Source organism: Protopterus annectens, chromosome 5.part0, assembly GCF_019279795.1.
Source record: "Protopterus annectens isolate FY-2018-M chromosome 5.part0, PAN1.0, whole genome shotgun sequence".
Classification (NCBI taxonomy): Eukaryota; Metazoa; Chordata; order Ceratodontiformes; family Protopteridae; genus Protopterus; species Protopterus annectens.
Genome location: NC_056735.1, coordinates 1,702,317,907 through 1,702,340,170, shown reverse-complemented (window position 1 = coordinate 1,702,340,170; position 22,264 = coordinate 1,702,317,907). Strand labels below are relative to the sequence as shown.

General features: G+C 43.4%; 1 protein-coding gene across 1 annotated transcript in view; it reads left to right on the top strand.

Moving 5' to 3' along the window:
- Nucleotides 1-22,264, top strand: part of WARS2 (tryptophanyl tRNA synthetase 2, mitochondrial) — a 291,282-nt gene that overhangs the window by 249,194 nt on the left and 19,824 nt on the right. Inside the window, exon 5 of the mRNA XM_044071488.1 lies at nucleotides 4,026-4,144. Within this exon, the coding sequence (XP_043927423.1) occupies nucleotides 4,026-4,144 (119 nt within the window). The remainder of the gene's footprint in view (nucleotides 1-4,025; nucleotides 4,145-22,264) is intronic.

Below are 22,264 nucleotides of genomic sequence, written 5' to 3'. Positions count from 1 at the left end.
ACACATGTGGGAAGGTGACGAGATGCAGAAAGCAGACCCAGGTATACTTTTCATGCCTTCATTCGTTTGCCTATTTAACTTTTTGTGGGAAAGACAATGGTTATCCCCTTTGTAGGATGTTTGCAAAAGCTAATCGAGGAAAATGAAAGCTATGATGGAGGTATTGAGTTAAGAATGAGTGGATCAGCAGTATGGCTGAAATACCCTTTAATTTTGGAAGTACAACAGGAGTGGAAGTAGTTCAGGTTACACAATCAGTCAGCAAAAACCCACAGTTAGTGAAAATCCAAGCATAGGCAATTGCCAGAAGTGCTCTGTTCCGACAAGGCCCAAAGGAAGTGTTATGTTAGATGGCAGCAGTGGGGAAAACTGGGAGAGATGGGCAAAAACAAGGAAAATGCAGATAATTGCACTGAACTCCCTATCAGGAGAATACAGAAAAAGGCAGAGTATGAGGGGAAGCAGTATTCTATTACAAAAAACTGATACTATGCTATGACCTATCCAAAGAGATGGATGACACTAGTAGGAGGAATGATTGGAGTAACAATTGTATTTTGTAGAGCACTTCAGACAACTGCAGAGAGTGGTAAGTGCTATAGGCAGATTCATCATCTGGCAGGGAAGGGTGGACGGTGATTATGCACCAAACAGGGTGAAGGATTTTAGTAGAACTTGTTTTCTAACCAGTCACAAACATGAAGAAATGGAGGTAAAATGGGGTTTGAGGGATAGGGGCACTACAACATCACCAGAAAACTAGATAAAGTAAAATTGTACAGAAGGTGGTAATATAACAGAAGACTAGTGTTTGACCAAAAAATGAAAGATGGAGGTGGGCTGGACCTGTGGAAGGATATTCAACTGAAGTCATTCAGCTTCGCACACACTATTTTGTTGCAGGCAAGTAGGTTAGACAGGATGTTTGGGAAGTGCAACCTAATGGAAGTGATTTGATCTTGTCTCAGGCTTGCACCTGCAGGAACAAGAGTGTGAGGAGGCCAGGTGGGCTAGCTATAAATGGAGGAATAGAGAGGGCAAGTACTGCAAGGACTAGGAAAGGCATCAATACAGTACTACATGAAAGACTGACAAATGAAGAGTTTCCTTCAGAGAAGTCCCACCCCCGAAACACCCACACACATCCTCAGTAACAGATTTCGCACCTGGCCTGGAGAGCATGCACAACAGCACCTCAAAGTTCAATGTATGTGGACTGAAGCCCAAGCCCAAAGGGGAAAGCGTATACATTTGAAGAAAATGCTGACCTTGATGCTGACACTCATTAAGCCAGTAAGTGAAGCGAGTATCCTTCAGGTAGTTGTAGGTAATATAATGGTCATGTGGTGTTGAAGCAAGCAGGGAAGGAAATAGTAATATCTCCTTTGTAGGCTAATCATACCTATTTGGGAGGTAGCACTGCATTCTCCGATGACCATAAAGGCATTGTATGCTTCTGTTATCAGAACAGAGGCAGATCAACTCGGTGGGTTAAAGGATTTGATGCACAGAAATGTCTTCCTTCAGCTGTTACACAGGTGGGTTATCCTAGAGATAGAATGTCCAGGCACCAGATAACTAAAGTTGTGCCCAAGAGTCTTTAACGACTGTTAAGTTGATGCCCTCTCTGCCAAATGTCTTCCTCTTTGCACTCCTGTAATCCCCATACACTCGAGGATGATTCAAAAGGTAAGTAAAGAGGGGTCAAAGAAGCACCAGTTTACAGAGGGTTTGCTAAATATACTTGGCAGAAATTCTGTCACTACGAAACCTTACTTATCCAAAAGGAAGAGGTTCTGGCACCATGAAAGGAATCTGATCCCGAGCACTAACTTTTATCCTTGATGCTGCAGTACTTCTGTGAGCTTTTCCAGTGCAGTACTCGCATGTGCTTCCATCAAAGTACTCATACCAGCCCATCTGCCTGTAGATCGATCCTCTGTCATGTTGGCTACAGATCAGTTTCTGTAAGGAGTTTTATTTGGACTACCAAGAAGAATTGCTCCTCCATAGCACCCAAGTTGTGCTGCTTAACTGATTAACACCTTTTGAGCCTGAATCCATAGCCTTTATCAAGTTTTTGATGTGGAAAACAGGTATGCTGGTAGCGGTTACTGTGAGTGTGACATAAATCCAGGCCCTAATGTGCAGAGAATCATTTTTTAGATTTTCATAATTGACAGTGTGCTTTGGAACAGGGCTGTCCTTTATCACCAAGGTAATAGAATTTTTCCCTTGATCAAGCCATCCAGCTTACCTGTTTTCTTTACCAGCTCACAGTACGGGGTAGAAAATGCCGCATTCCTTGGCTGCAGTTGGACAACTAAAGTTTGCACAGAACCAAAGAATGTAGAAGTTCCAGTCAGCGGTTTCTGTTTTAACACAAATGGGAAAGGGCAGTGTCAAAGCACACCATTACTAAAGGACCACCTCACTGCATCATACTTTATTCCTCCAAGTGTAAGAAACCTTTAAGTAACTCTTAAAGCACACAGTGCAAGGGGCTCTGCTGGCCTTCCATAGTGGCGTCACTGCACAGGCCTAATAGCGTCTTGGTCTTATGTCTGCACTTAAAGCATTACAAGCTTGGCATTTCTTTTTGAGGTAAAAGCAGCATTTGCTGCAGTAATATTTTATGGTATGCTGCACTCAAGCCACTCTAATCAGCCACCTATTTTTCATAATAGAGCTCTGAGAATTGTTCCAGTAGTCACTGCAACAGTGAAATAGTTTAGGAATTGCTATAATAGTAGATGGTTTGAGTAAATTACTGTAGCAGCAGTACTTCCTACAATCCTCTGTCTCACTGTGCCTCATTCCAGGCTGAAGATGGCTTGCCCTATCATTAGTCTATCCCTTTTCCTTCCTCCTTACAGTGCAATGTGCCTGCCCAAGTCAGAGTAGAATGTGGAGATTTCTATTTGTCTTATCCCCTCTACTGTTTCTGGTAGATGTGTTGTTTACTCTGCAGTTCTCAATCTTCCAGGTCCTGACCTATTGACATTCACTGTGCATCACCTTACTTCTTAGGCAAGAAAACTCTAATACGGAGTGAGAGGATGACAGTTTTAAACGAACTATAGTGGATATCTACTTTGCCTAGTAGGAAAAGGTGCTGAGCTCTTAAGGTCTGACTGTATTCAGCCAGGTGTTCTGTGGCTGAATCCTCAGTAGTCAGGACTACTGCAGCAGTGACATACTCGAGCATCTAAGGTAAATCTTGCATAGTTGTCTTTTACTTCACTTGGGCAGCTTAGAGACATGCTGATAACTTGAGGAAAGCTAGGAGACAAAGTACCAGAAAATCATACTTGGGTAAATGGAGAAGATTTTTTTCCCTCTGGTGCCAAAGTGCAACCCCCCCAAAAAAAAAAAAAGTGCATGCAGTCCTTCACTCTCAGTTGTCTGTTTTCCACTGGCTTAGTGTATGCATCAGTGAAAGTTCATCTTTCAGCCATATTAATCTGCCTTGCATGCATTTCCATTTCAGAATTTTGACTTTTTTATAGTATGTGTCAGATCAAATGGGATTATGGCAGAAACACCAGTGAAGTTATCCCCAGTGTTTTTCAACCTTAGAATAGTTAGAGGGTACAGGGAGGAAACACCTGTACCTTTTTGAGGTTGAAATTGGTTGACTGTTTTTACCTGTCTTGAGCTAATCTTAAATATTGGATGTAACCAGTGGGAAATAGAAGTACAAAACAGTAGCCGGTAATACTGATGGCTGTCTTGTCCAAGATGGTAAAATGGGTATCTTGTTTTGTCATTTTTGTGACATGCTAAAGCATACTGTTGAAGGTATTTAATACCAGGTTTACTATGGGGTCATTTTAAGTAAAATACCAGTTTTAAACTTTACCGGTTTATATTTTTCTTTTAATGTTCTTTGGTTCTGCTGTTCTGCGGTTATGGATTTCTTCCCTAAGTGCTGGAGAATTATTTTTTTCTTTCCTGGTAAACGGCTAAAAAGTATCTGTGCAAATATATTTACTTTGTAATCAATATAATGAATTTATTTCTAGGACAACACATGTCCCCATTGGAGAAGATCAAATCCAGCATTTAGAACTGACTAAAGATATCGCACGCATCTTCAACAACAGATATGGAGAATTTTTTCCTATACCCAAAGAAATTTTGAGTAAGTCATATTAATGTTATCACAGCACTTAAAGGCACTTTCTTGTTTGTCCTTGTAGAAAATGTGTAAATCTAGTGTAAGCAGTGGAATAAAAGTAGAATACATTTATTAGAGATGTTTGCCTATCAGTCATCTTTTGAAAAGGGTCGTTTAACTGATCCTGAATCATTTTGTCTTTTGAAAGCTGTAGGGGTAGGTGTGTGCGAAAAATGTCACTCTAAATGGTATTGAACAAATCTTCTTTTAGATTGGTGAACACACTTGGTAAGAAATGCCTAAATATGTGGACAAGAATAGCTGTGCATTGTGAGCTAATTAAAAACGATCCTTCAGTTTTAAAAGTATAACTGCCAGTTTGAATGAGTACCATTTGATGTCATTAAGGCTGCTAACTTGTGGTATACTCTGAAGAAACTAGTCATAGGAAATTACCAAGCTTTTGGCCCTGAGACGCTTATAAGAGTAGCAAAGAGTTTAGCCCATGTGTAGACAAGTTAGCACCTGATGCCCCTGTCCAGCAGGGACACTGGTGGGGTCCCAGGGGTGTGTCAGAAGTTTGGAGTTTGCTGGTTTAGTCAGCTGCTTCTGGTGGACAGTTTCTGTGCTGTTTATTCCAGTGTCACAAACTGCAAATAGGTGATGACCCATGTAGAAATATGAAAAGGGCATAGTTTTTACTGTAGAAGGCTTGTATGCCTGAATATATTTCTCTGTTATAGTTTGGCTAACTGCTCTAGAGGAATAAGAGTATTGGAGAAGCCAGTTGCAGATGAGGCTGAACTATGGGAGGGCCTTTACTCCACATTTTCAGCTGTGGTGATCAGATTACTGAGAAAAGGAAAAGTAACACACTGACTAGTTGTGTAGAAGGGAGGAAAGTAGTAACACATCTGTGTCCGACTGTGTAGCAGAGCATGTTTAGCCCTCACAATCACCAGGACTTTCCTGCTTCATGATCATTAAGGAAGCATTCCTATATTCATGCTTTGAAGATTTAGGCCTTCAGAGTTGTGGCCACCAGATTGTGATCAGAGACCTACTCCACATTTTCTCTCTCTGTGAAGAACCATTTTAAAGTTTTGCCATAAGGGCCTCGGTTGCACCTCATTTCTACCTCCCTTTCTCAGATATGCAAATGGAAAACTCTTGTGCAACATTGCCATCTTGTATAATGTCGGGGCTTAAAAATGCACAGTGCCAGGGAATGGCAGTCCCTTCACAATTCCTAAAAAGAAAAAAGATATGCCAGCTGGATACCACACATTTGTGGAGGTAAGTTCATCCCCCAAATGGACTTGCTTGCCACCAATTCTTTAGACTAAGGAGGGATTAGGTTCCCACCTGTCCACTTCTGCAGGAGGTACACCCATAGCAGCTACTTTGGGTGTTTGCTTTTGAAGGATGTAAGTGTCTATCTTCTGCTGTCATGTGTCAGAAGTCACTTGCTGTTTGCACCTGGAGTGAAAGTGATTCTTCACTATTTTGTCTGCTGCTTAGTGGTTGCATTTGAAACTTTGGTCAGGGTTACACCACAGAACATTAGAGAAAGCTAAGCTACAATATTTTCCATAGTCCTCCACTCCACGTAAAGCAAGTGGTGTGATAATTGAATTCACTGTAGAGAAGGAAATGTATTGCCTGCGTGCTGTTGACAGATGTTTTATGACCATGGCTCTAACACAGAAAAAGCTTCTTTTATATTTGTGTGAGGGTTGTAGTGTATATAATTTGAAGGACATGATTTTGTCACATGAGCTGCATTATTGGAAGGAGCTGTAGAACTTTAATTGAACTATGGCATGGAAATATGGGAAACGTGACCAAAGGGCTTTGAAGAACTTAGTATACAGTTTCATTCCTTAAATGTCACTGCATTCACTTTCTCCATGGAATAAAGTAGTCTTCTGTCTAGGAATTTAGAAAATACTACTTGTAAGATTTATCCATAACGTAGAAGGGGGGATCAACTCTCAGACAAATTAGATATAATAGCAAGTGAAACATCTTTGATAAGCATTAACTTCAACTTAAAGTTGTGTATGGCTGTGTAAGTTTGAGTCCATGACTGATATTTATAATGTGCCACTCATGTAGACTGATTTGCATAGTGAGCATTTATAACAGATTCCTGAGAATTTCAGTTGCTGTACAGCAAAAATTTCACGCTAGTTCTAAGATTACCCCACACTGTACCATTAATTGTCCTAACAGCATACTAAACCCTGAACCCTTTTTTAGCTTAAATGTTTTTCATGTAGCTCTCAAATTCTTTCCATTTCTTCAGAAAATTTTAAAGTTTTATTTTATTTGCTGACAATTTTCAGGCTCAACTTGAGGATACAAAGAAGTAGCAACATAGTCCGTAATTGTATAATATAACCTTTGATGAAACGATCTGTTAAGACAATTATAATATAATTGAAGCAGTAAAGACCCCTTTGGTATTATATACAGCTGACTGAGGGTTGATGCCCCCAAGTATTGGGGGTTAAATGAATGAGAGGAGGAGGAAAGAAATTACTACAACCAGGTCATCTGTGTATAGTTTTATATGAACTGGACAAACAAATATTCTCATCTGCCAACTTGAGTCTTAAATGGCGCAGGATTCTTGACAGTGTCAAATTATGACAATAGCAGGCATCCCTATCCAACACTAGTATTTTAAAATAGATGTTCATCGTCTTACCCTGCTGCAGTCATCACACTTGGGTTATCCTGTCGTCAGGCGGTCCCGCTGTCGGCCCAAATTCCCAAGTCTTGGTCCGGCGTCGGTTGCTGTCGCTTCTTCCCTGACATCAGTGCGCCAGGGGTATATGAGGCATCCAACTGCATTTTCTTCAGTCTTTCTTGCCGTGTGGTGCCCAAAGCAGAAGCAGTTCGCAAGTGCCGGTCGGCAGGCACCTGAGATTTTCGAATAGTTTCAGTCCGAAGTCTTCAAAGCGAAGTACCCTGTTGGGGAACCTTTTCTTGCCTCAGTCCGATGTCCGAAAAAGTTAACAATTGCATTTCTTGTGGGAAGCAAATACCTCATAAGGACCTTCATTCTTGCCTAGGCCCAGACCATGATGTCACTGGTTGTCAGTTTTGTGCTAGGTTCAATAAGCGAACTATAAAGCGACGCTTTGATTTCGCACGACACTACTTCGGTAGGAAATTTAATTACACTATGCCGTCGGAGCAACCGACTACCGGCGTGCATAAAAAACGCAAAGATAGACAGGCAGCCTAGATCCAAGCCAGACTCCGAGGCCTCGGCTGGGCCGGTCGCCGGTTTTCAGTGAGGCGCCTACACAGCCCCTGGCTACCGCAGAATTGGAACCCCAGACAGCTTCAGATTACGCAGCCATTTTCTTTAGGCCCTACCAATGACATTGCAGAAGAAGCCGGTGCTGTAGAAACACCTTCGGTTTCAGAAGGTGTCTTCAGACAGACTACTCTCACCATAAAATCTTATGCTAAGCTTAAGACTCCACTAAAACCAAAAAAGATTGCACTTCAGTCTCCAATTCAAGGCCCCATGCCTAAGAAACAGATGCTTAAAATGGCTGAAGATTTGTTCCCTTTAATCAGGGGTTCCCAACCCCCCCCCCCCCGACAAAAGGCCTAGACAAGAGGAGGATTATGCCTCCTCTGATCAAGTGTCTATTTCCTCAGGCTCCTCTGAGGAACAGGATTACTCCTTTACCCCTTATGAAGATTCTGATGCTGAAGATTCCATTCCCTCAGCTTCTCCCCCTGAAGACTATTCCTTTGGGGAAACCTTACATACCATGAGGGAACATTTCCACGGGGAAGGTCAGGACTACTCCAACTCAAAGAAAAGGCTTCGAGAGTTTCTTTTACTCCCCCAGCACAGACCACTTGCTATCCCCCCAGTTATAGACATTGTGGATGAGGTTTACTTCGAATTTAGTCTAAATCCAGATTCTCTGCCTCCTGCTCCAGCCAAACCAGATAGATACTATAGAGTGCCTGACTTGCACAAATTCCTTTACAAAAGCCGTGCTGCTGACCCAGAGACAATCTCCCAGGGTCCCAAAGGGGCTAAGGCTTCTATGGCTAAAAATCCGTTACCCTCTGAAAGGGACTAGCACTAGATAGGTGGGGGAAGAAGGTTTACACCTTAGCTACTCTAGCTACGAGAGCACTAAATTGTCAATTTCACATGCTTAAATACCAGCAATTCCTAATGTCTCAAATAAAACAAAAGATAAGCACGCACCCTCAACAGTCTGAATTCAAGGAAATGCAGGATCTGTTGCATGCAGCTGAACAGGTGGGCAAACATACTTTACAATGTGGATTTGATTCCTTGGAAGTTTCCTGTAGAGCAGCTGTTACTGGGTCTGTTATACGTAGGCATGCTTGGTTAAAGGAACAAACTCTGCCTGATCATGTTAAAGCAAAGTTACTAGATGCATCCTTACAGCAGGATGTCTTATTTGGGGTTAAAGCAGAAGAGGTTTTAAAGAAAATGGAGGATAAGGCAAAATCTATGCAGACTGTCAAAGATTTCTTACAGGTACAGCCCCCACGCTTCAGCAGAAATTGGCCAACAAAAAATTGGTCCTTTCCAGCTTCTGACAGACCACAGAGGGGTAAATACAGGCGCCCAAGGGGCAGAGGATGAGCACAAATCCCTTGCAGTGCTGCAACACAGAAGGGAGGAGAAGACCAGTCCCAAACTACTAGAAGGCAAACACAATGACTTAAACCTCAAACTGCCAAGCAAAACTCTCTTGGCAGCTCCCTTGGGAGGAAAATTAGCACTTTTTGCAGACAACTGGCGCATCGTCACAAAGGACCAATGGGTCCTAGACATTATCTCACAAGGATACAGATTCCATTTCCACGCCTTGCCAAGGATAAAAGGAATGCCAAACCTGCCACAAAATCAATGGACAGAGGCACAAAAACAAATTACAGCTCTCATGGACATGAGAGCCATTCAACTGGTACCTACACAGGAGCAAGGCCAAGGATTTTACTCAAGGCTCTTTCTAGTCCCCAGAAAGGACAATGCTTGGAGACCCATTCTAGACCTTTCAATTCTAAACACCTTCTTGCAAGTACCCAAATTCAAGATGCTAACACTACAGCAGCTTCTTCCTATGTTGGGCAAGTAAGCTTGGCTAGTAACGTTGGACCTCAAGGAGGCATACCTGCATGTCCCTATCAGACAAAATTGCAGAAGATACCTACGTTTCTTTGCAGGTTCAACCCATTACCAATTCTCTGCACTGCCCTATGGCTTATCTACTGCGCCCAGGGTCTTCACAAAATGCCTGGCACCAGTAATTGCATACTGCAGACAGAGGAATTCAAATATACCCATACCTGGACGACTGCCTCATCCAAGCAGAAAGCAAGGACATTCTCTTACAACATCTGGCTTTTGTAAAACATCTAAGTTGCCTAGGGTACACAGTAAACCAAAAGAAATCAAAACTTAAAGAAATCAAAACTTGTGCCCTCACAAAATGACATTCCTGGGTGCCAGCTTGAATGCAACGGCCCAGATGGCTTATCTGACGCCAGGCAAACTACAACTAACTCAATACTTCAAAACAATGGCAACAAAGACCCAACTCCCTGCAAGAAAAATTCTTCAGGCCTTGGGCTTCATGGCATCTTGCATACTACTAATACCATTTGCAAAACTGCATATGAGGAAATTACAATGGTACCTAAAAAGCGTATGGACTCAACACAGCCACAGCTTGGAAACAATTATACCTCTCATTCCCTGCCTTCAACAGGAGTTCCTCTGGTGGTCACAGGCATGTCACCTCAAGGGTCAGCCTTTCACCTTACCCCCAGCCAGGCAAACTATGACAACAGATGCATTGGACTATGCCTGGGGGGCACACATGGCAGGACGGTGTGCTCAAGGTATATGGACTGCAGATCAAAGGAATCTGCACATCAATCAAAAAGAAATGCTAGCTGTACAGAATGCCCTGACAGCCTTCAAGGACCTCTTACATCCAGGACAGCTTACAATAAGTACAGACAACACCACAGTAATGTGGTACATAAACAAGGGGGTACACACTGCTATCTATGCAGGCAAGCAATGACCTTGTGGAACACAGCACTGGCTTACCAAGTTCAATTACAAGCTCAATTCCTGCCAGGAAAAAAACACATTGGCAGACGACCTAAGCAGAAACATCATGGATCCACAAGCATTTGCAATGACAACTCAAAAATGGGGGCACCCAGACATAGTTTTGGGGGCTGGCAAACAGGTCTATCAGCTAACACAATTTTGTACAAGGACATTTCACCATCAAGCTTGGAAAGTGGACACTCTCATTCAGTTGGAAAATGCTGACAGTATATGCCTTCCCTCCATTGCCCCTTCTCACAAAGGTGCTGCTGAAAGTCAGGATGGAAAGACCCCGAATGATGCTCATTGCCCCAAACTGGCCACGCCAGCACTGGTACCCACTATTAAGGAATATGGCCCAGGGCCTACCATGGATTTTACCACAAATTACTCATCTGCTCACACAGCAAGACAGATTCTACACAGCCAGCTCAAAAGATTTGGCTGCATGGCAAATCACCTAAGCAACCAGCCAGCTCCTCTTTCACAAGCTGTCATGGATGTTATTCTGGAAGCCAGGAGGCCCAGCACCAGGAAAGCCTACTCGGACAAATGGAAAAGGTTGTGCACCTGGAACCAAGCTAAAGGCCAAAATACCCTTCAGCCGGACATACCTCAGATTCTACAATATTTAACTGAGATGTTACACACAGGGCTTTCTTTTTCATCTATTAAAATCCACGCCTCAGCTATTTCAGCTCACTAAAACACGGATCCTCCCTTATTTTCATATCCACTTCTAAGGCAGTTTCTCACAGGGGCCAAAAACATTAGGCCTCCCAGGAGAGCACCAACTTGGGACCTCAATTTTGTTCTGGAAAAACTTACACTACCTCCTTTTGAACCAGCTTTCTCAGCTGACTTAGTTTGTCATGGAAGACTGCCCTGCTGCTAGCATTACTTCAGCCAGAAGAGTCTCGAGCTTCAGGCAGTAATGGCAGTAGAGCCTTTCCTCATTTTTCATCAAGACAGAGTTTCTCTACGAACTAACCCCTCCTTTATGCCTCAGGTGGTATCCAGTGTGGCTCTAAATCAAACCATCCATTTACCCACCTTCTTTCCAAATCCACAGAACAAAGCAGAGACTCCTGCATTCCTTGGACATTCACAGGCAGCTACGCTACTACTTGGATAAAACTAAGGTTTCCAGAAAATCTGACCAGCTTTTTGTATCCTGTGCTACAGCATCACAAGGAAAGGCTATCTCAAAGCAGACCATTTCCAAATGGATAGGACATTGCATATGTTTTTGCTACACCCACCATGGAAAATCAGTTCCTGCTAGCATAAGGCCCCACTCTACCAGGGCAGCAGCTAAATCTACAGCCTTCCTCGGGGGGGGGGGGTACCAACCAACCAACCAACCAACTAACTTCTGGAAGCTGCAATTTGGAGTTCAGTGCACACCTTCACCAAACACTATCACTTACCACTTTACTCTAAGACTAGAGCTGGCTTCGCCACTGCAGTTTTGCAGGGCCTTCTAGCCTCCTCTAACCTTGTTTGACTCCACCTCCCATTCTTAGCTTTGGGATTCTACCCAAGTAATGACTGCAGCAGGGTAACACGATGAACATAGTACAGTTTTGTACCTACTATAAATGTAGATGTTAGTGTATACCCTGCTGCAGTCCAGGTTACCCTCCATCCCCTCTGACCTAACTAAAACCTTTCAATACCTTAAAATCTGATACAACCTTTGTGGTGTATTTGCCTTATAGCTGGAGGGATGTTTTGTTTGTGCTAAACTTTTATTATTGGTACTATCTACTGACCACCTTTTGGGGGGGCACCTGACATCTGGGGCAAGAAAAACTGAAGAAAATGGCGTCTGATGCCTCTTGTATACCCCTGGCGCACTGACGTCCGGGAAGAAGCGACAGCAACCGACGCCAGACCAAGACTTTGGAATTCGGGCATGGGACCCTGACAGGATAACCCAAATGTGATGACTGCAGCAGGGTATACACTCTAACATCTACATTTATGGTAGGTACAAAACTGTACTATATACACACTCCATTCATTCCTATAGGTACAGAAATAGAGTCCGTAATGTGAAGTGAAAAGCCATAATGCAATTCTTGAAAATATATTCCATGTCTAACAGGTCAGATTTCTTGGAATCATTTTTCCAGCAACAAAAATACTGTTGGTATATTTCCATTTTTCTTTCAGGGCAATAGTCCCAGCTCCAGTGTAATAAATAAGAGTACTGCTGTAGGAATGTTTTTAGTTCGAGAAAGCGGTCAATATTTGAAACACTAATCCTCCGATCAGGAGTTTTCACAAGTACAAGCGCAATCTTATCTATACAAACTTGATAAAATTCTGCTACTGCTGCAAACCCGTCCAGCCATAATGCCTTATTTCTTTAATTTTTCGCAAGTGAGTGGAGCAAATTCCAGTTTTTGATCCCTTTCCTGGAGCTTGTTTCCAATCTCTAAATTGGAATGTGATTGTTGTATTTCCTCCAAGTATGATATAATTGCCTGATTATAATCACTTATGCACATTATATTTTGAAACGGCTTGGCTAAATCATTAGCCACTCGTGGTAAAAATTGTCAGCAAAAAGTAAACAAGACTGTATTTGAATGTCTTTACATTTATTTAGAACACTGAAAAATGAAACTACATGCATTAGCTTATTAACATACCCAAATGATATTATTCAGCATGGTTTTATAGTTTTAAGCTTTTCCTTGTGTAAATGGAATTTTAAATCCGTTAGTTACGCAGATAGTTTGATTATGATGCTTTTCATTGGAGAGCATCTTTTTGTCCCTATAATAAAGTGCTGCTTTATATTTGGATACCCTTAGAAAGAACTTTGCTCCTAATAAGCCGTAATATATATAGTTGTATATAATATATGTAAATGTGTTGGTGTGCATATTTATTGGCTTTAAACAGATCACTTGTACTGTGGGAGGAAAAGAACATTCACAGCCCAGAAAATTAATCTCTCAATTTATTACAGAAGTTACTACTTCAGTAGTATAATCTTATGTGTATTTATCAATACCTGCAATTTTAAAAAGGTGCAAATAGTCATGCTAAATAGTATGTCTGTTTTTAGATGGAGTGTTTGCAGAAATGTCACTACTTGTAAGCAGGCTGTTCTGTGTGAAATATGGGAGACTAGTAGTAAGTCTGTAATATAAAGATTTATTTGTAAAGGCTTTCAACAGAAGCCGTGGCTTGTAGATGTTAGTACTATAGGTGGATGTTTCAGTTGGAGAAAGGTATGATATTTCAGTTTCTTCCTGTAGTTACTGAATTATGCCGTAATGCTGTTAAGTCAACAAATCCTCACACACATTCAGTATTTTTCAAAAAAATTCAGTATTTTTCAAAGGGCTCATAGCCTCCATCATCCAACAGTGTACCTCACTATGCAGAACCAATAACGGAACTCATCCTGGCATACCCTTGTATATATATTAAATTAATATAAGCCATTACAGAATATGGTTTATTGGTTATTAAACTGTTCAGTCCAGTTATACTAACAAATCTACCAAAACTTGTAACGTTTACTGTGTGATTTTCTTGGACAAAAATTAACTTTTCTTTGATTAACATAATTACATATACACTATTAACTAGTTTTTTTAATGAAACTAGTTTTACTTGGAATTCTAAGGAAAACATTTTTCTCTGCAAATTGTGTTCTTACTACAAGCGGGCACCCTTTCTTCCTGTTTAGCTACCTTTAATATTTATCTGCAATATCACTTGCACTGAAATTTCAGGCATACATCTTGCCATACAAATCATGAACCTTGTACAAAATACCTGTGAAACAGTACCTTGAGTGGTGCTGCTGGGAGAAATGGCAAAAGATAGGTTTTTCTGCCTGTGATAGCGAGTACAGAGTTTCTTACAGGACTCGTTATATTGCTGAAAGGTGGTTTATGGAATGTTTTCTATTTCCTGAATAGTTTTCACGCATTCTGCTGGAATCCCTTCTTGCATTGCTACCTGTATAGTTTTGCACTCTTTCCAGACTTTTTAATGTGACATGATTTGCTTTTACAGAAATACTCTTCTACTCAGAAGGTATCTCCTTTGTAATGGACCTCTGTGGCCAAAGCCAACTATGGTTCTCACAGCTAATCCCACTAACCCAAAGCCACTTTGTCCCAAAGGTCTGAATCCTCTCTTCAAGAGGAAGGGTTATTAGTATGTCAGAATATGAAAAGTCTAATTTTAACATCTCAGATGCTGTCATGTGATAGCCTTTTAAAGACCTGCTCTTTGAGATCCTGCAGATTGCTCAATATGTCAGGAAACCATACACTAGTATATCCTGTCTCTCCAAATGCAGAATGTTCTGTTTGTGACATAACTGTGGGAGTTTTTCCTTGTAAATGCTCGGAACAAGAAGTTTTACATTGCCCCACAGGTCTCTTAAAAGATAGCATAATCTATACCTTAAAGGAACACCAATCAGTAATTGTAGCTTGTGCCCCCATGGTGTCTTTTCTGTTAACTCTTGTCAGAATAAAGCAGTTCTTAAGGGGGTCTTGCATTTTAAATCATTCCCTTGGGACCTTAATTTAATACTGATGTTAGTCTTATCCTCCTGAGCCCAACACCTTTTTCCATCTTGGGGATTTCCACAACAAAAATTTGATCTAAAGTCATTCTCATTTGCTCTTCAACCTGTGGGAAACGGATCTGACTCTGTTGCTTTTTCCAGCGTCTGATCAGAGCTCCAGGCTCCTCCCCTAACCATAATGCCCCCGTCTCCCTCTCCTATCTCATTTGCCACGTGTATCGCTAACATTGTGGTCAGTTTCTCCAGGCTTTTGGTGAGTGAATGTGTTTTCTCTCTTTGAATCCTTATCTTCTTTTCCACCTTTTCACTTTCCTCTACCCTTGTGCTCGGGTGTCTGTCCTTTTTTTATTTAAAAAAATAAATAAGTAACTTCAAGTTTCCTTTTCTCTCCCTCTACAATGGCTGAGACCCCAAAGCCAGGGTTCCAGAAGTGCATAGTGTGTGGCCATAAGCTTCCCCACTCTGATGGCCATACTGTGTGCAGTCTGTTTAGGGGTCCTGCACCTGGTTTTCTCCCGTTCTGTCTGCGCTGGGTTCAATCCCCATATTCTAACATACTAAAAATGCGTTTATCTTCAAGAAGAGTAAGCTGATCCTCAAGGGCCTCCTTCCTTCGACCGCGGAGGCCCCAGCTGCGACTTCAGCTTCTTCCTCCGCCCTGGCCTCTGGGAATCTTCCTCCCTCCAAGAGGACCGGGGATGTGGAGAAGCATAAACATACTGGGATCGGTCTAGGAAGTGGTCCCCAGACTGCACTTCTCGCCCAAGCCCCCAGCGAAATCTCGCCCAGCTTGGAGCCCTCTGCTCCGATGTTCTTTGTGTTTCACTGTTGCAGTCATCACATTTGGGTTATCTGCTTGCAAAAGCCCTCAGTTGGCCTGATTTAACAGTCTCTGGTCCTGCGTCAGTTGCTGCCCCTTCCATGACGTATGGTCGTCAGGGGTATAAAACATGCAGCCAATGCCATTACATCAGTCTTGCTTGCTGTGCGGTGCCCGAAGCAGTTAGAGTGCCGGTCAGCCGACTCCTGAAATTTTCATTTTTCGAGTTTCAGAACCAAAGTCTTCAACTAAAGCTAAGTACCCCATTGGGGAAACCTTTTCTTGCTCCTTACCAATGTCAGTAAAAGTTAATTGCATTTCTTGTGGAAAGCAAATACCTTACAAAGATTCATTCGTACTGTATGTCTTGCCTAGCCCCTGATCACAAAGTACCCTGCTGTCTGTTTTCTGCTTTGTTGAATCAACGCACTATCCATCGGTATATTTTCATCTCTAAATATTTCTGTTCAATTACCCAGAAATGTCGGTAAGCCATCAGACTACCGGAATGCCGAAAAAACACAAAGATAGACAGGCCGCCTAGGTCCAAAGCTGCTGACGACGCTTCTAAGACCGCTGGTACTCAGTGAGGTGTTTTCGCAGCCCCTGATGCCCACTACTTCTGATTCGCAGGCCTCTACTGAGACCCATTCAGAGTCCAGTATGCCGCAAGATGCTTCAACTGTGGAACCTGCAGGTGTCTGTACCTTGGATGGGTCCGGAGCTGTTGTGCTAGGCACTGGCTTCTAAGGGTGTATTCAGGCCTATGGACTTGCATATTAAACAGACGCCTCTTTCTTCTTTAAGACCTAAACCTCAAACCATGTCTAGAAAACAGACGCCCAGGCCGCATGCTCAGGCCTCTATGCCTAAAAAACAAATAAGAATGGCTGAAGATCTGGACTTTAATCAGGGGAAGCCAATCACCCTCTTCTAAGAGGCCCAAGACTGAAATTGTTTATGAATCTTCTGACCAGGATTCTGATTTTTCTGATGATCTGGATTTACCCTTCTCTACTTATGAGGATTATGATGCAGAGGACTCTATTCCCTCTGCTTCCCCTCCAGAGGATTTTTTTCTTTTGGTGAAACCTTGCACTCTAAGGGAGCAATTTCCACTGGGAAAGCCAGGACTTTTCTGATTCGAAAGAGGCTTAGGGATTTCTTTCTCTTGCCTCAGCATAGGCCTTTAGCTATACCTCCTGTATTAGACATTGTTGATGATGCCTTTTTTTGGAATCTAGTTTGGCCCCTGATTCTTTGCCCCCTGCTCCCAGAAAACCTGACTGATATTACAGGATTCCTGATTCTCAAGTTCCTTTTTAAAAATTCTATTGCGGATCCAGAGACTATTCTGCCAAAAACCCTACCTCTTCTGATAGATTCCAGGGCGCTGGATAGATGGGGTAAGAATGTTTACACTTCTGCAACCTTGGCCATTAGGGCCTTAAACTGTCAATTTCATATGTTAAAATATCAACAGCATGTTATTGGATTGCTTAAACAGAAAATGATGATTCCTGACTGTGCTGAAAATAAGGAATTGCAGGATTTAATGCATTCTGCTGAACTCTGAAAACATACTTTGCAATGTGGGTTTGATTCTTTAGATGCCTCTTGCAGGGCTGCTGTCACTGGGTCTGTACTCTGAAGGCATGTTTGGCTTAAGGAGCAATCTTTGCATGATCATTTTAAAGCTAAACTGTTGGATGCACCCTTAAATCAGGACCGCCTGTTTGGCAACAAAGCCTAGGAAGTTCTTAAAAAGATGGAAGATGAAGCTAAATCTATGCAAACTGTTAAAGATTTCTTACAAGTTCAGCCTCCAAGATTTAGTAGGCATTGGCCCTCTAAGAATTGGTCCTTTCCGGCCCCTTCCAGACCTTCTCAATCCAAACCCAGACACCCAACAGAAATCCCAGGTTTCAGTCCCGGGGTACACCCAAAACTAAGCAGTTGGGGGGCTTTCGCTTCCAAATCTGAGCAAGACCCCCCCCAATGGAAAACTGTCTCAATGACTTTATTTTAAAACTTCCAAGCACTTCTCGACTGAATGCTCCTTTAAGGGGAAAGATTGGTCTGCATGCCAAAAACTGGGGACTCTTTACCCAGGGCAAATGGGTTTTAAATAGTGTCCCAAGGATTAAGATTTCACTTCCACGCATTACCAACGCCAAAAGGTTGGCCAAATCTACCCCAAATCAGTGGGCAGAGGCTCAAAAGCAAATACTCTCTTTTAAACAAAGTTTATTCAAACTGTGCCAGAAGAGGAAAAAGGACAAGGTTTCTACTCCAGACGTTTTTGCCGGTACCCAGAAAAGTCAGTTCATGGCATCCTATTCTGGACCTGTCTAAACACCTTTTTGGTGATTCCAAAATTCAAGATGCTGACTCTTCAGTTGCTTTCTATGCTAGGAAAAGATGCCTGGATGGTAACACTCTATTTAAAAGAAGCATACCTGCACATCCCAATCAGGGAATCTTGCAGAAGATACCTACGCTTCAAAGCAGGCTACAATCACTACCAGTTCTCTGCACTGCCCTTTGGCTTATCTACTGCGCCCAGGGTATTCACAAAGTGCCCAGCCCCAGTCATCTTATGAAAGCCAGGACGTACTTTTGAATCATCTGGCCTTTGTACAAAGGGTGCTAACTTGTCTGGGGGTACACCATAAACGAAAAGAAAAATCACACCTGGTACCCTGTCAAGTCATATTCCTGGGAGCAAGCTTGAATGCAACTTCCCAGATGGCTTTCCTCACACCAGAGAAACAAATTAATTTGGCAACCTACTTCAAACAATTGGCCACAAAAACCCTATCTGCAAGGCAAACACTACAAGCCTTTGGGGTTCATGGCCTTCTGCTTTCTTCTGATTCCATATGCAAAACTGCATATGAGGAAACTACAATGGCATCTAAAAAGCCTATGGTGTCAACATTCTCAAGATCTAGAAGCAATGATTCCTATCATACCTTGCCTACGCCTAGAGTTTCTTTGGTGGGCAGAGGCCTGCCACCAAAACAAGGGACTACCATTCACACCACCCCCTGCCACCCAAACTCTAACAGATGCGTCAGATTATGCATGGGGGGGCTCACCTGGCAGGGCAGTGCATTCAGGGCAAATGCATGGGGGGGCTCACCTGGCAGGGAAGTGCATTCAGGGCAAATGGAACTCAAGTCAAATGCAGTTGCATGTCAATCAAAAAGTGTTAGCTGTACAGCATGCTCTGACAGCTCTCAAGGACCACATTCTTCAATGACAATTGAAGGTAAAGACTGACAACACCACTGTTACGTGGTACATAAGCAGGGGGGTACATATTCTTACCCCCTATGCAGACTAGCCATGGCATTGTGGAACACGGCCATGAGCTACCAAGTGCATCTAAAAGCTCAATTCCTGCCAGGAAAACTAAATACACTGGCAGATGAACTAAGCAGAGACCTCATGGACCCACATGAGTGGAAGATGGAACCAAGGATTTTCAACATGTTGACAAGCAAATGGGGGAGCCCAGCTATAGACCTGTTTGCTTCCCCCCACAACTATCAATTGGACAAATTTTGCAAAAGGACTCCTCACAAACCAGCTTGGAAAGTGGATGCTCTGTCCTTCAGCTGGAAAAACCTATCAGTTTATGCCTTTCTTCTGCCTCTGCTCTCCAGAGTACTACTAAAGATCAAGCGAGACAAACCAAGGACGATTTTGATTGCACCAGACTGGCCATGCCAACACTGGTGTACCCCCTCTTGCTCAGTGTCACTGTTGGCACCATGGCAACTGCCTCACTCCTACCCTATTGTCTCAGCAGGAGAACCAGATTCTGCACCCTCAGCTTCATACAGTGAACCTAGCAGCCTGGCTAATTACCTAATCTCTCCTTTACCATCTCTCAGTAAACCAGTGATGGATATCATTTAGAGGCAAGGAGGCCTAGTACTAGAAAAAAAGATTCTGTGCCTGGAACCAATCTCAAGGGGTGAGCACAGCAGTGCCCAATTTTCCTCTGATTTTACAATACTTAACTGAGATGCTTCACAAGGGCCTGGCTTTCTCCTCCAAAATTCATGCCTCAGCCATTTCAGCTCATTTATAACACAGAACTTCCCCTCTTCTCTCCTCCACTGCTTAAGCAGTTCCTCAGAGGGGCCAAAAATTTACGACCACCTGGGAAAGCCCCAACTCCAGCCCAGGACCTCCAGTTTGTATTGGAAAAGCTCACCCTTCCTCCTTTCAAGCCAACTGCCACTGTGGATTTAAAATTACTCTCTTGGAAAACAGCTTTCATTTTAGCAATCACTTCAGCAAGAACGGTATCTGAATTACAGGCCCTCATGGCAGTGGAGTTTTTCATCATCTTTCATGCGGACAGTGTGTCCCCCCAGGACCAATCCCTCCATTCCCAAGGTGGTATCCAGTGTGGCCCTTAATCAGCCCATTCGTTTGCCAACCTTCTTTCCTAACCCACAGAACAAAGGGGAATGGATATTGCACTCAGACATGCACAGACAACTTTAGATTCTACTTGGAGACAGGACTAAACCTCAAAGGAAATCTGACCAATTGCTGGTGGCATTTGCTGCAGGGGTAGAGGGGAAGGCTAATTCAAAGCAAACCTTTCCAAATGGATAGGCCATTGCATTCATTTCTGCTACAAGCACCATCGAAAACCTATCCCGCAGGGGATCAGACCCCACTCAACCAGGGCTGCATCTACTTCTACAGCCTTTCTCAGAGGTGTCCTATCGGGGAAATCCTAGAAGCTGTTACCTGGAGTTCAGTACATACTTTCACCAAGCATTACCATCTCTGCCAATTTTTTCTAAATCCAGAGCTGGCTTTGCCATTGCAGTCTTGCAGGGCCTTATAGCTGGTCCTAATGCTATCTAAATTCCTCCTCCCATCCTTAGCTTTGGGAATCTACCCAAATGTGATGACTGCAATAGTGAAACACGAAGAACATAGTACAGTTGTGTACACTTACCATAAATGTAGATGTTGAGTGTATTCAATGTTGCAGTCCTGGTTACCCTCCCTCCAGCCCCCTTTCTTCTTTTGGCTATACCTCTACTCTACTGTTACTATGCTCAAACATTTTGGTGTATTTGCTTTTTTGTTGGAGGTATAACCTTGTATATTTATAGATTGAATTGCTACCCATTAGGGGGGCACCTGACATCTGGGGCAAGAAACTGATGTAATGGCGTTGGCTGCATGTTTTATACCCCTGACGTCGTGGAAGAAGGGACAGCAACCGACACAGGACCCAAGACTTTGCTAATCAGTCTGACTGAAGGCTACTGCAAGCAGATAACCCAAATGTGATGACTGCAACAGTGAATACACTAACATCTACATTTACGGTAAGTGTACACAACTGTACTTTCGCCTTACTTCTCGCCGGAGCTGGAAGTTTCTCAGGGCCATTCCAGTGTCTGCCTCTCCCCACTACCTCTCTAGTCTGGTGTCTGTGACCTCCCCTGCCAGGTCCACCTGCAGCCTTTTTAAAGCCAAGGTGGACAGGATGATGCGAAGATTTATCCGCACTCAGATGGGAGTCTTGCCTGCCCCTTCCCATTCCAGGGCTGGAGGCATGCAGTCCATTTTTTTTTTTGCCAATTGCTCATTCTCAGATCTGACCACTAGCTTAGGAGTCCTTGGGTTCAAGCCCCATCATTGCCTTGAGCATGTCTGCTCCTACCAGCTCGGAGACTTGCAGCTGTTGAAGCCACAGCCTCAGTGCCAGATCCGAGGGTTGGCATCTGCTCTGAATTTTTTGGAGCTGAGCTGTCCACTTGGAGTCTCTGCGCCTGGAGGTTTGGCTCCGGCTCCACAGTTGACTGAGGATTACAGGCCCGGTCAAAGTCCCAGCCCAGGGTTGGTTTGTTCTGCTTTTGTGGTGGAGGGTCCTCTGTTCCATCAAGACTCTTGATGCTTTCGTCCTCTGAGCTCATCCTGGCTCCCTCTTTGGTCCAGATTCTGCCGTCCTTCACCCTCGGGGACAACCTGTTGCCTCTCCACTGCAGAGTTCCCCCATGGAACAGCCTAAAGTTTGAGTCCTCCCTAGAGAGCCCCCCTGAGGAGGCTCCTTGAAACACGTGTGTAAAAGGAGATACTTGGACTCCCCGCCGGAGTTTCACTGAGGACACTGACTTGGAGGAAGATGAGGGTTCCCATCGGTCCCCCTCAGCCAGCATAAAGGGTGGTCGGCCTAAAAACCCAACCCTGCTGGACACCCTTTGGTTAAGGGCCTTTATAGTAGCTGACAAGGGTGGTTGGTGGCTGATGGTGCTACTGTATAGTCTGGGCAGAAGGGGGCATAGCTTGAGAACCTGTGCCAGCCTTCCCCAGGAGTGTCTGGTTGGACAGAGGATGCTGGAGGTTTTGGCTTGACCACTCTGCTGAGATCTTAACCCTATAGTATGCCAATGGGGAGTCTTATTGGGGTACTGGAGAGAGGGAGAAACCAGCCCCAAACTGACTGATCTGGGTCTGCTGTTAAGGGAAATTGTACTTTACTGTGTGTACTTATCCTCCCAATGTGCACATCCCTCACTGGTGTTAGTGGTGAGGATAGAGTCTCGGGGAGTCGCAGCCCAGTATGATGGTTAC